The sequence below is a fragment of the Aotus nancymaae genome, unplaced genomic scaffold (assembly GCF_030222135.1).
Source record: "Aotus nancymaae isolate 86718 unplaced genomic scaffold, 86718_ANA_hifiasm-v0.15.2.pri h1tg000079l, whole genome shotgun sequence".
Lineage (NCBI taxonomy): Eukaryota > Metazoa > Chordata > Mammalia > Primates > Aotidae > Aotus > Aotus nancymaae.
Window position 1 is genome coordinate 1,345,172 of NW_026988494.1, and position 14,171 is coordinate 1,359,342.

Consider the following 14,171-nt stretch of genomic DNA (forward strand, 5'->3'; position numbering starts at 1 on the left):
AGAAGGGGGTCAGACGACGCCAGCCAATCCCAGGCCCGGTCCCGCCCCTTCTGCTGCCGAGCCCCGAGAGCTGAGGGACGGATGTCTGAGACTCTGGGGTCTCTAGAACCCAGAGACAGGGAGGGAGACACCGTGTTCCTTAAGAGGGAGGATACGTTTCCTCACCATCTATCCAATGTAGATTCCTCTTCCCTACTTAATAGGAACAGGGAAAGGGTGTCCATAGACTGTACGGCTGCCCCGCCTCTTCCTGGGGGACCGGCACGTGATACCGGAAGTGGGTGGGGATAATATGGAGGAGCTTCCGGCAGGCCCCGGCGGCTGAAAGCCGGGGTAGAAGTGCTGGTCTGAGTTGGGGTTCCGGGCTCGGTCCCGCCGAGGTGGCGACTTCGGTAGGAGGGCGGAGGTTTTGGACGCACTGGCTCCCACCGCTGTGCAGCATTATTTCCTTTCAAAATGAACTATATGCCCGGCACCGCCAGCCTCATCGAGGACATTGACAGTGAGTAGTGCATCTCCACCCTGTGGAGCCCGGGGGAGACCCTTCCTCCTCGGCGGACGCCTTTTCCTAAGAAGCTGGTAGAGTAAGTCCCGGGCGGGGACCCTGTGTTCTGAGCTCAATCCGGGTGTTCCGCGTTGATGTCCTTCACAGCTCCGGGACACACTGCTTGCCCACCTAGTAGCCTGCTACTTCTTGTTCTGCCCCTCACAGCCTCTGCCAGCCCCCGGGCTGGTGAGCTCCAGGCGATGAAATTCATTATTGCTTCCGTGGGTCGCCGCAGCAGAGGGCCGAACACGGAAGAAGCCCGAGGGGGCTTCTCTCCCGTCCACTCCCACCTGCAGTATTTCGAAGTATTCGCGTGTTACGGGTGGATGGATCTGAATACCTAGAGAAAGGATTCATTAAAAAGCGAAAATATTAAGACAGTGGTAGTTGTATTTAATTGGCAGCAAACATAGGCTTTCTACGGTGTGGCCATTTACCAGCTTCTTTTACTATGAGGGTAATTAGCACCTTCAGGTTATTGTAAAGACCACTGCTAGACATGGTATCGACTTTTCCGGAAAGACCAAGTCACTTCCAACCACTTACTTTCTATTAGACAATTTACTTTTGCTTTTACTAAGAAGACCTCCTTTATTCCTATTTTTGGTCCGGAAGAGGAGCTCAGTCCTGTACAAAAGCAGAAAGAACCATTGGAGTTGTCCTGGCTTTCCTTTTTTCTAAGTTTTGTCTGTGCATTATTCCTCAAGCAACATTTTTTATTGTTTCAATCATGTGATCTTTCTCACTAACTTCTTGTTGCAAGATGATTTACACATAGTTTTAAACAAGTTGCAATCGCCTCAGTTACTCTGTGAATATACAACTTAGAATCTGTGATTAAAATTTCATTTTATGGGCCAGGCACGGTAGCTCACGCCTGTAATCCCAGCACTTTGGGAGGCTGAGGCAGGCACATCACTTGAGGTCGGGAGTTCAAGACCAGCCCGGCCAACATAGTGAAACCCCTACAATTAGCTGGGTACTGTGGCGGGTGCCTGTAATCCCAGCTTCTCGGGAAGCTGAGGCGGGGGAATCGCTTGAACTGGAGAGGAGGAGGCTGCAGTGAGCCGAGATCACACCATTGCATTTTCAGTAGAGACGAGGTTTCGTCATGTTGGCCAGGCTGGTCTCGAACTCCTCATCTCAGATGATCCACCCACCTTGGCCTCCCAGAGTGCTGGGATTACAGGTGTGACCCACCGCGCCCGGCCAACATATAATTTTTTGAAACTCAAATTACTTACTTTGCTATGTAAGGGAAATGAAGTGTAATTGGACTAAATACTTATATATTAACATCTATATGAACCTGTTATGTGTAACAAGATGTTTTCGTTGCTTGAGGATGCCCTTTTGCTCTCATCTCTCCTTATATATCCCCTAACACATCGTGCCATTTTACTAAAAATCAGTTTTGTTCTTCAGTCCTCTAACTCCTACCTCTTTGTAGATTCCGGACCCCCTACTTTATGAAAACTTTGAAACCATTTGATAGGCACCCTTTGCTTCACCATCCCAACACACAGTTTCTTCTCTCGGTCTTTCAGTATTTTCACCCATCCTCTAATTTGAGTAGGAAGGATTCCTCCCTTTTTGTCTGTTACTACTGTCTCTTCTCACTGCTTCTGGAACCTTTTTCATTATTATCCTTTTTCTTTCATATCCCCTGTCTCCCCAACTCCTGTGTTCTTCCCTTCATATATATTATTGTCTGTCCATCTCAAATATTTTCTCAGTTCCGTCTCATCATATTCCCATCCCTTTTTTCATATCTTTATCCCAAAACCTCGAGTCACTTTCATTTTGACACTGTGTTTCCTGATCACCTTCAGTAGACCACTTATATTACTCCTGCCATCTAATTTTTATCCTGTACACTACTCAAGGTGCATTCTTCAAAGTTAATCGTCTAAGGCATTCTTCTGTGTTCTCTCCCTTCTGCAGCATTGTGATATTGTCCCTACCAGATTCTTTAATTCTCTGCTCTTGATTTCTCTAACAGTTAGTTGGTACTTGGTGATTTTCTTACCTCTTTGGCTCTTACTGTTCTCCAAAATAGATGGTCACTTAGATTACATGTGGCCCACTTCTTTAAATCTTCAGTAGATCTCTGATACTTCAGTAATTTCATATCACCTCTTTGTGGATTTATCCAAAATTACTTTCTCTAATCTTGATATCTTTGGCTTTCCAGTCTTACTGTTTCCAACTGTCTGCATATGTTTCTATGTAAGTGTCCTGATAGCACTTTAGAACCACAGAGCGCTCTTAACCTTCACCTTGAGCTTGCTGCTTTTATTCCCAACTCTTGGTAAATAGTTTTGTGATGTCTCATAAAACTGTTATATCTGTGCGCGGTGGCACATGCCTGTAGTCCCAGCTACTTGGGAGGCTGAGGTGGGAGGATCACTTGAGTCCAGAAATTCTGGGCTGTAGTCCACTATACCAATCGGATGTCCGCCCTAAGTTTGGCATCAATATGGTGACCTCCAGGGAGCAGGGGACCACCAGGTTGCCTAAGGAGGGGTGAACCGGCCCAGGTCAGAAACGGAGCAGGTCAAAACTCCCGTGCTGATCAATAGTGGGATCGCGCCTGTGAATAGCCACTGCACTCCAGCCTGGGCAACATAGTGAGACCCCATCTCTTAAAAAAACAAAAGAAAAATTAAAAAGAAAAAAAAAAGCTCTTACATCTTGTTTACCTCTTATCTTCAGCATCCCACCCTCTCACACATACCCACATATACAAACTCAGTTAACAGACTCCATCACCTAATGTTTTCTTGTTTCTTAATGAAGTTAAATCCAAATGCAGCCTGCCCCTAGTACTTTTCTGACTTTTATCTACTGTACTTTCCCTTCACACCCTCAGCTTTTAACCAAACATGGATATATAGCCCTTTTTTTCCTCCTCCTCAATTTACAGATTTCCTTCTACCACCTCTTCCTATTACTCTTCCCTTGCCCAAAAATTATCTACCTTTCAAGGTCCAACTCTGATACCTCCTCCAGAAATATAACTTCTCTCTCTGTAGTCTCATATAATTAAGATTTGCTTTCTATGATACTTACATATAGCCCAAGGAAGAGTATAAATTCCTTCAGGGCACAGTCACTGTCTTTTTTCTTTTTCCTTGTTGTGCATCTACAAAGTACTTTAGGTGTGGCATTAAAGAAATGAATGAAAGAAATTTTGCTGGGTGTGCTAATAATTGGCTTTTTCTCATTCTTCAATGTCAGCTCAAAGTCACCTCTTCAGAGAGGCTTTCCCTTGCCACCCTTCCTTCTGTAACCACTTCTCTCCTTTCATCATACTGTCTTGCTAGCTTATTATTCCATTGTCCTAATCACAATAGGTAATTTTCTTATTTATTTGTCCTCATCCACCATGAACATAAATTCATAAGATTGGTGACTTTCTAAGTCTCATTCTCTACTATATGTCTAGACCCCAGAATAGCATATGCCTGTCAGTAAACAGTGAATTTCTGCTCTAGCTAATTATTAGTCTTCATTTTAAATGCCTAAAGCAGTGAATTTTTATTTAAAGCCTTCCCTGGTTACAAACAAATGTGAGATTGAAGCTCTTCTTTTAAGTTGAGTACAAAATAATTCTATAAATAAGACTGTAAGAATCATCTAGACTAAATTTGTCAATTTACAGATATAAAAACTGACACAACACTGAGACGGTTTAAGTGTCAAACATAAGGGTCTTTGGGCTGGGCGCCATGGCTGACTCCTGTAATCCCAGCACTTTGGGAGGCCAAAGTGGGCAGATCATATGAAGTCAGGAGTTCAAGACCAGCCTGGCCAACATAATGAAACCCCCTCTCTACTAAAAATACAAATATTAGCCAGGCGTGATGGCATATTCCTATAGTCCCAGCTACTTAGGAGGCTGAGGCTGGAGGATTGCTTGAACCTGGGAGGTTGTAGTGAGCCAGTACACTCCAGCCTCGGTGACAGAGTGAGACTGTCTCAATCAATGAATCAATCAATACATACATACATACATACATAAATACATAAATAAATAAATAAGGGTCTAGAGCCAGCCAGTCAGGCTTCCTGATGCCATACCCTGTCCTTGTCCCACTCTGCCACACTGCTCTGATTCTTTTCACCACTGATGTTCTCATCTAAAACCCGGGCTGCTGTGTTCCCTCCAGTTCTGCAATGAACTTGAACTTCACCTTAAATACATTGGCAGAGGAAGTGGTACAGTTTAAACTGTTATTAACTTTATTTTATTATCTTAAAAACTCACTGAACTTGTCAGTTTTTGTTTAAAAGATTTTTTTCCCCTCTCCCCAGAAAAGCACTTGGTCCTGCTTCGAGATGGAAGGACACTTATAGGCTTTTTAAGAAGCATTGATCAATTTGGTATGTATTAATTTATGGACGTCTCTTATACTCTGGATAACAGCTGCCCATTGCAATTTTTGTTATTTCATATTGAAATTTATCTTCAACTTTTTCTTGTGTGTGGCATAGTGGAACTGATTTTATTGAGTACATCATTGTTTTCTATACATTCAGATTAGGTTGTTCAAAGCTTATATATGTTTACAAGCTCATGTTTCTAAAACTGGCTTTCACTAGAATCCCCATTAGGGGGAGCCAAATAATAGAAATAAACTCAGTCCACTGAAGAGGCTGCTCACCTTCATTTTGTTTTGTTTTTTTGAGACGGGGTCTTGCTCTGTTTCAAAGCTGAGGCTAGAGTGCAGTGGCGCAGTCTCAGATTACTGCAACCTCCACCTCCCGGGTTCAAGCGATTGTTGTGCATCACTCAGCCTCCCAAGTAGCTGGGATTACAGGCTCCCGCCACCGTACTCAGCTAATTTTTGTATTTTTAGTAGAGACGGGGTTTCACCATGTTGGCCAGGCTGGTCTTGAACGCCTGACCTCAGGTGATCCACCCGCCTCAGCCTCCCAAAGTGCTGGGATTACAGGCGTGAGCCACTGTGCCCATCTAAGGCTGCTCATTTCTACATTGGCCGGGTGTAATGACTTCAGAGCAGTTCCTGAAGTGAAGGTAATCCCTCCCTAGCCAATGAAAATTGGGTAGACAGCATTTCCTGAAGTTTTTTAAGGACCCCCAACATTAAACTTAATACTTTACATATAGGGACACATTAGAATCAGAAGTCTCTGTCTTTGTTTTGCATCATGCATTTTTCTAAAGTTAAAAGATTATGTTTCCTTCTGTTTCAAGGAACTTCATGTTCATGCTAACATTTATTGGATATCTGCGAAATCACTGGATTTGAGCATGAGGAAGAAACATAATTAAAACACAAGAATTACAGAAGATATGAACATAGATTTCTCCTTTCCTTCAAACAGGACAAGTAGTACTAATTGAAAGAAGAAAAATAATTATTGTTAACAAATTGGAGTTCTGATCCTTAAGTCAGATTCATCAGAGTACTTTGAGGGAAAGGTAGTGAATAGTAAGTTGACTTTTATAAAGTATAGTTATCTGTCAGGGTGAAAAAATAGATTTTTCTGTATCATAACCCATGGATACCTGCATTGGGTTAAATGAATCCTAAGTACTGAAACAAAGTTAAATCTTCAGCAGATCATCACATACACATACCCACACAAAAAGAAAAGCTGTTCCTTTCCAGAAAACAAAGTTTTGATCTTTGTGGTTGTTTAGGCCCAAGTTTCCAAGTTCCTTATTCATTTATAGTTTCCTATGGCTTTTTTGGTATTAGCAATTAACTAATAAAGGAATTTACTTCTCTTATTTCTACCATCACTCAGGTATTAGCCCAATATAATCCCAGGCGTCTCCTAAGTGGTATGTCTAAGTCAATGAAATTGTAGAAGATTATTTGAAATTTTAGCTTTCCTCAGAATTAGAAAGTTTGGAAATCATGTTTAGCTAAATCTTTTCTATTCAAAATAACTGATTAATTGAGTTATGGGCCTTTACCCAATAACTTAAACTAAATATTTTTGTTTCTTCCCTATACACTTATAGCAAACTTAGTGCTACATCAGACTGTGGAGCGTATTCATGTGGGCAAAAAATACGGTGATATTCCTCGAGGGATTTTTGTGGTCAGAGGAGAAAATGTGGTCCTACTAGGAGAAATAGTAAGTGAAAATTGTTAAGCTGCTGTAGATCTTTATTCATGCTAGTTAGATTTCTTTTTTTGTCTTTTCAAGAGAGAATAAAAATATTTTCCACATTTCATCTGGCTTCTCACAGGCAACTACCAAATTAGTTTAGGGAAGCTACAGAGAATAATTAACTTTGTTTCAGTGCCTTTTAGCATTTTAAAGATTTTTGATCCCATTGGCAGCAAAATATCTTAACTTTTACCTGATACCATAAAAAATACTATCCTATAAAAAATGGTCCTGACAGGCCGAGGCCTCCACCTGCTTCTCAAAAAAGGAAAAAAAAAAAAAGCTCCAGCCTGGGCGACAAGAAATACTATTCTGTAACAAATGTGTTCATTAACATGTTTATTTGTTTAATAGCAGAAAATTGAAAAAGCTTGATTTATATCTGCTGGGGAAGGCATGATTTATATATGTTGAAATGTTTTGCAGTCATTTAAACAATTGGTAACAAGTAGTTTTTCATGACATAAAGCTAATACACAGTGTTTGAGGGAAGCACACATTGCATATGCAGTACAATGTGATATCCATATTAGTAAAGGGAGAAAAGGAAAAGAGTGGCTATAGGAAAAGCTTTTCTGTTACCTATTCCGAGAATGGAATTCAGTCTCACTTGGATCCTTTGCTCACAGCCAGGAAGAGGGTATTTTGGTGGTATCTGTGCCAGAAAGATCAGCTGGCAGGTGAAAGGTTAAATCAGATTTTCTTAGGTGGTGTTGCTATAGGTCTTTGTGTGTGCAGACATACACACACACACATACACACCCCTACTAGAAGTACGCAGATATTTTTTTAAGTACCTTATTGAAAACCTTTGATTTCATCTTGCTACTTCTGATTATTGGGTTTACAAGGAAAATCAAAATATAAATCCCTTCAAAACTAGTTGAAATTAAGGGCTGAACCAGCGATGTTTTCTTTTTTCTTACCAAAAACTATGGTGTTTGCCTAAATTTTTAAAGTTTTTCATTCTGTTTCCTAAATACCTAGCCACGTCTTTTTTTTTTTTTTTTTTTTTTTTTTTTTTTTGAGACGGAGTTTCGCTCTTGTTACCCAGGCTGGAGTGCAATGGCGCGATCTCAGCTCACCGCAACCTCCGCCTCCTGGGTTCAGGCAATTCTCCTGCCTCAGCCTCCTGAGTAGCTGGGATTACAGGCACGCGCCACCATGCCCAGCTAATTTTTTGTATTTTTAGTAGAGACGGGGTTTCACCATGTTGACCAGGATGGTCTTGATCTCTTGACCTCGTGATCCACCCGCCTCGGCCTCTCAAAGTGCTGGGATTACAGGCGTGAGCCACGGTGCCCGGCCTCCTAGCCACGTCTTAAATCAGCTTGCAGAGGTCTTGAGAGTGGTTTGGTTTGTAGCCATTTTTAATAGTCATTTGAGAAAGCAAGGACATAATTCTTCCAGGGTTGGGTTCGTTCAGTGACCTCATTTTGGAAATAGCTAGAAATGACTAATCATTTCATCCTATCAATACTGTCCAAATGCTGCTGTGAAGTATATGAAGTATCATATTCTAACTTATAAAATATTTTTGTAGTTTGTACTTTTAGTTAAGTTTATCATTTCTTGCATGTTTAAGTAACAGAAATTGTTCCCTTCTTATGTAAAGGCTGAAACCAAGCACCTAGTACCCACGGGGAGATACTAAATGACTGTAAAGTAGTCTGCCAGTACTTTTTTTTCTTCCAGAGATGTTGCCCAGGCTAGATTCAAACTCCTAGGCTCAGGCAATCCTCCTGTCTCAGCCTTCCAAGTAGCTGGGACTATAAAATGCCACCATGCTTGGTACTGCCAATATATAGGGGAGCTGACCCATCTCTGCATGGTGGGGTCATAGAGGATTTTTTAAAATACTTTTTTGAATTTAATTTTAAGGAGGCAACATAGCAGAGGAAAAGACTTAAGTTAAAATATTGGGTGAGTACAGTGGCTCACATCTGTAATCCCAGTACTTTGGAAGGCCGAGGCAGGCAGATCACATAAGCCCGAAGAGACCAGCCTGGGCAACATGGCCAAACTGTGTTTCTACAAAAAAATACAAAAATTAGCCAGGGATGATGGTGCACACCACCAGTCCCAGCTACTCAGGAGGCTGAGGTGGGAGATTCACCTGAGTTAAGGCCACAGAGCCATGATTGCACAACTGCACTCCAACCTGAGTGGCAGAGCAACATCCTGTCTCAAAAAAATATTGACAGATACTGTGCTTCTGTTTTATAGTAGTAAACACAGCAAACATGCTTTTTATACCAGTTACATTGGCACAAAGGTACATCTGAGTAGATGTGTGTGTGTGTACAGAGAAAGAAGTGAACGTGTTTGTTCTCGAAGTTTTGTTGTTTCCTTGGATCCCTTTTGTGAGGAAAAGTTCCCTTTTTAAAAAAAAAATACATTATAGTTTGGATGCTGCAGAAGTTTTACAGGTATACCACTAGAGAAACATGGTTCCAGGAATGCCTACATAGTTATATGAATCAACAGTCAGGAGAAATTATGTTTCAACCCCAGAGGAATTCATACGTAGAAATCACTTAGTTTCTATAAACACTACATAGGTTAAGAAATCCCTGAATTCTGCATCAAGGATGATGATGATGACACAGCATTAAGAAATAAGACTGTTGGGAAGAAGCAGCAGCAGCATGAATTGCTCAGTGAGTAACATACTGAAAAGCCCAAGAGGCAGTGCATTAGGCTGAGAACACTGTCCTCCCTTTAGCTGCTACTTACCGGTTGGGAGGGTAGGTGTTATGTGGTAATATATACTTTGCTGGGTGCTGTTAACTTTGGACCCGGACCAGGGCTTGCTTATATAATTTGTGTGGCTTTCATTGTAATTTCTGTGGTGAGAGTCCTCTCGCTGTCTGATAATGCCACTGCCTGTGGGTTCTGAGACCTTGGAAGCATGTAGTGATAATATACAGGCCAGAGCATCTGGAGAAGTTGTGTGTCAATACCTTCTCAAACTTTGTCACTGAAAGTCATAGAGGAGGATAAAAAACAGGAATACTTTGTATAGGTTTTCCATCTTACAAAAACACAGAATAATACCTGTACATTCATTTTAAGGACATTAAACTGAATCTGTGGATAGTGAGATACTTTTTTAGCAAGGTTCTTCTGCATTATGACATTGGTTATTAAATGTTTATAAGGGCTAGGCACAGTGGCTCACCCTTAGGGAGGCCAAGACAAGAGGATAGCTTGAGGCCAGGAGTTTGAGACCAGCTTTGCCAACATGGTGAAACCCTGACTCTATTAAAAATATATATATAAAATGAAAAATGTTGTGCTCGCTTTGGCAGAGCATATACTAAAATTGGAACAACACAGAGAAGATTAGCATGGCCCCTGCATAAGGATGACATGCAAATTTGTGAAGCCTTCCATATCTTTAAAAATAAATACATGAAAAATGTTTATAAAGCATTCAAAAATAAAAATATTAAGCATACTGTGCCACATGTAAGTGAAAATGAATTACAGTCAGTATTTGCATTGTGGGTTTTTGGATGGGGGGGTTTGTTTTTAAGACAGAGTCTCACTCTTATCCAGGCTGACTGCAGTGGTGTGATCATGGCTCACTGCAGCCTCAAACTGCTGGCCTCAAGTGATCCTCCCCACTCAGCCTCCTGAGTAGCTCGGACTACAGGTATATATCACCATGCCCAGCTAATTTTTTATTTTTTTTTCCTCCTCAGATAGAGTCTTACTCAGTCGCCCAGGCTAGAGTGCAGTGGTGTGATCTTGGCACACTGCAGCCTCTGCCTCCTGGGTTCAAGTGATTCTCTTGCCTCAGCCTCCTGAGTAGTTGGGATTACAAGTGTAAGCCACCATGCCTGGCTGGGGTTTTTTTTAGTCAGTATATACATAGAAAAATTGTAGGGATATTAACCAAAAATGTTAATTCTTCATATTGGAATTATGGATAATTTTTAGATTTTTCCTGTTGTCTATTTTCTATATTATCTACAATAAGCATGTATTTTTTAAACAAGGAAAAGGAATTTTCTATTAGGCAACAATTTTTCAAATAGTGGAGAAAAATATTGGGACCAAATTGGTTTAGTAACCTAAATGGTCTGCTGAGGTTTTCCCTAGAATACTTCTTGCCATAAAGAGAAAAAGAGTCTTGTGTTATAGTTTAGAGCCTACAGAGCCGGTGCGATGGCATATACCTGTAGTCTCAGCTACTTGGGGGGTGAAAGCAAGAGGATCCCTTTTATTTTTGCCTTTTTATTTATTTATTTATTTTTGAGACAGAGTCTTGCTCTGTTGCCCAGGCTGGAGTGCAGTGACATGTTCATGGCTCACTGCAGCCTTGACCTTCAACCTCCCAGGCTCAGGCAGTCCTTCCACCTCAGCCTCTTGAATAGCTGGAACTGTAGGTGCACACCACCACACCTGCTTTTTTTTTTTTTTTTTTTTTTTTTGGTGGAATTGGGGTCTCACTGTATTGCCCAGGCTGGTCTCGAATTCCTAGGCCCAAGTGATCCTTCCACCTCAGGCTCCCAAAGTGCTGGAATTACAAGCATGAGCTACCCCACCCATCCTTAAAATAATTTTTTAAAAAATCTTTCTAAGGCCACACTGCCCCAATAACCTCCCTCTTGGATTCTCTACAGCCGGGGAGATAGCTGTCTATAAGCAGCCCTAATTTTTTTTTAAGGAAATTAATCCTTGACTAATAGAAAATTAATCGTAATATGGGATTTTGAATCACATAACGCTTTGTTATAGAAATACTGATCACTATTATCACATTCATCGTAAGTATGCATCTTACCGTAGTGTTGTCAGGCACTTCTTTGAAAAACTTACCTGTCCCTAGAAGGATATTTCAGTCCAGTCACAGTTATGAAAAATAATTCGAGCCTGATACAGGAATCCATCTGCCTTTAGATCGGTAATGTTTTCTATTCTTGATCTTCAGGTGAAGTTTTCAAACCTGTCTCTTTTGTAGGACTTGGAAAAGGAGAGTGACACACCCCTCCAGCAAGTATCCATTGAAGAAATTCTAGAAGAGCAAAGGGTGGAACAGCAGACCAAGTTGGAGGCAGAGAAGCTGAAAGTGCAGGCCCTGAAGGACCGAGGTCTTTCCATTCCTCGAGCAGATACTCTGGATGAGTACTAAGTCTTGCCCAGAGGCTGTTGCTCTTGAAGAGTAGGGGCTGTCACTGAGTGAAAGTGACATCCTGGCCACCTCACACAGTTGATCAGAGACTGTAGAGTTTTGAAAAATCACTTTTATTTTTCATTCTTTTACACATGCAACATGAAGAAATCATGTAGGTGGGTTTTTTTTTAAATAACAAAATCATTGTTTCAAGAAACAGTGGCATAGACTCCTTCACACGTCACTGTGGCGCCAGCAACTACTTTATATTGTTCTTTGTATCCCAAATTAGAGTTTACAGGGACATTCTTCATTTACTTGTAAATAAAATATGAATCTCAAAAGTGTCATGTTATTTCTAAGTTTGAGTTGCCTCTAATGAATAGACAAAATTAAGTTTCTGCTCTCAAAGGTATTAGAATCCACATACTGGGATTTCCCTCTTCAGTCACAGTTTCAAGTAGCTGGCTACTTAGGAAGGAATACTTTTATTCTGATCATCTCAGAGGTCCTCTCCTCTTTTCATGTTTGTATCTGATGATAAGAAATACAAATTTTCAGGCTTGAGGAGGGAGCTTTCAGCTGAGTTTCCCAGTTACTGGCTACTGCAGAAGACTCATGTTTGAGAAACAACATCAGCTGTTGCTCTTGCTCCTTGCTCCTGCTTCACCCATGGCTGATCCAAACTAAGTCCCCATGAGACCCAACATGTTCTTAAGGCGCTTGGTTCTCCAGGTTTTCTGCTAATTTAATTAGGTTTTCTAGTCTTTTGAATTGAGTCTTGAGTCTCATGTTCTTATCAAAAAGGAACATAAATGGAATTTTGGTGACTGAAAGCCTGTAGTGATGGCACTTTGTGTGATTGTTGAAGAGTAATGACTGCATAAAAAGCTGAACAGATGCGCCGGGCGTGGTGGCTCACGCCTGTAATCCCAGCACTTTGGGAGGCCGAGGCGGGTAGATCACGAGGTCAAGAGATCGAGACCATCCTGGTCAACATGGTGAAACCCCGTCTCTACTAAAAATACAAAAAATTAGCTGGACATAATGGCGCGTGTCTGTAATTCCAGCTACTCAGGAGGCTGAGTCTGTAGAATTCTTTGAACCCAGGAGATAGAGGTTGAAGTGAGCCCAGATGGCACCACTGCACTCCAGCCTGGGCAACAGAGCGAGACTCTGTCTCAAAAAAAAAAAAAAAAATTTCTACCCTGAAAGAACTGGAAAACAAGCCTAGAAAATAGAGCTTATCAGCTGGGTGCCGTAGCTCACGCCTATAATTCCTGCACTTTGGGAAGCCAAGGCGGGCAGATCACCTGAGGTCAGGAGTTTGAGACTAGCCTGGCCAAGATGGCAAAACCCTGTCTCTACTACAAATACAAAAATTAGGCATGGTGGCACAAGCCTGTAGTCTCAGCTACTCAGAAGGCTGAGACAGGAAAATCGCTTGAACTCAGGAGGTGGAGGTTGCAGTGAGCTGAGATCTCGCCACTGCACTCTAGTTTGGGCAATAGAGTAAGACTGTCTCAAAAAAATAAAAATAAAATGGAGCATATCTGTTGCTTGCCTGTCCCAAAGCTCTGGCTTGGTCTACTTTGGCTAGGACTACCCTGCCTGTCTAATCCCCATACTCTGCCAGGGCTATTTGGAAACAGAATAAAATCAGGTGCTGCCTGCCTTTTCTCCTGTCCGGATTCATTGCTGTGCCTCTCTATTCCCCCTCTCGGCCTCCTATTTTCTACCCATTCTCCTTTACCCCCTTTCCCCCTGACTTCAGCTACTCAGCAGTGGTTACTGCCACTTGGCCAGATCCAGGGGTAGAAAAAGGGCCTCAAAGCCTGTTGCTTTGGAAACCCAGAGAACTGAGTAGTGTGAGGGCCCAAGTCTGTAGCTGGGGTCAATAGGAAGAGAGAGGGCTCACTGCTGGGCAGATCTCAAGGTCAGGAACCCAGAATGCCTGGGAATCCATCACCAAGACACAATTTTTTTCTGGTCAGGTTTACTGAGGTGTAATTTACATAAAATAAAATTCACCCTTTTTGGTGTAGACTTCTATAAGTTTTAACAACTGCGCATAGTCATGTAACCACTATCATGATCAAAATACAGAATGTTTTCATCACTCCTGCCCCTTTGTATTTAACTCCTTCCTCCTTTCTGGCCCCTGGATAACACTGTTCAATTTTCTGTCCCTATAGGTCACAGTGGCAACGAATTCAAAACGTTCTTAAAATGGTGCATAGGTCAAATTAAATATTGTGAAGGTTAAATTCAGTTTGTTCTTCGGGTTTAGGTGATTACAAAAGACCAAAAGCTCTATGTTCTCTGCCAAAATTCCTGTGAAAGGAAATCGAA

General features: G+C 41.6%; 1 protein-coding gene and 1 non-coding gene across 2 annotated transcripts; both read left to right on the plus strand.

Moving 5' to 3' along the window:
- Positions 1-123: 123 nt before the first annotated feature.
- Positions 124-12,166, plus strand: LSM1 (LSM1 homolog, mRNA degradation associated). Its single transcript, XM_012475982.2, has 4 exons — positions 124-502; positions 4,865-4,933; positions 6,546-6,661; positions 11,667-12,166. The coding sequence occupies exons 1-4, from the start codon at positions 457-459 to the stop codon at positions 11,835-11,837; spliced, it is 402 nt and encodes a 133-aa protein (XP_012331405.1). The 5' UTR covers positions 124-456; the 3' UTR covers positions 11,838-12,166.
- On the plus strand, positions 9,995-10,099 carry LOC135271494 (U6 spliceosomal RNA). Its single transcript, XR_010339658.1, has one exon. It is a non-coding gene; the product is annotated as a U6 spliceosomal RNA (small nuclear RNA).
- Positions 12,167-14,171: the final 2,005 nt, after the last annotated feature.

Bases quoted from the DNA above. Each gene is read 5' to 3' on its own strand.
- LSM1 (XM_012475982.2), top strand. From the start codon at position 457: ATGAACTATATGCCCGGCACCGCCAGCCTCATCGAGGACATTGACA. The intron at 4,934-6,545 runs GTATGTATTAAT...ATACACTTATAG, and splicing joins AAGAAGCATTGATCAATTTG to CAAACTTAGTGCTACATCAG. The intron at 6,662-11,666 runs GTAAGTGAAAAT...TCTCTTTTGTAG, and splicing joins TGGTCCTACTAGGAGAAATA to GACTTGGAAAAGGAGAGTGA.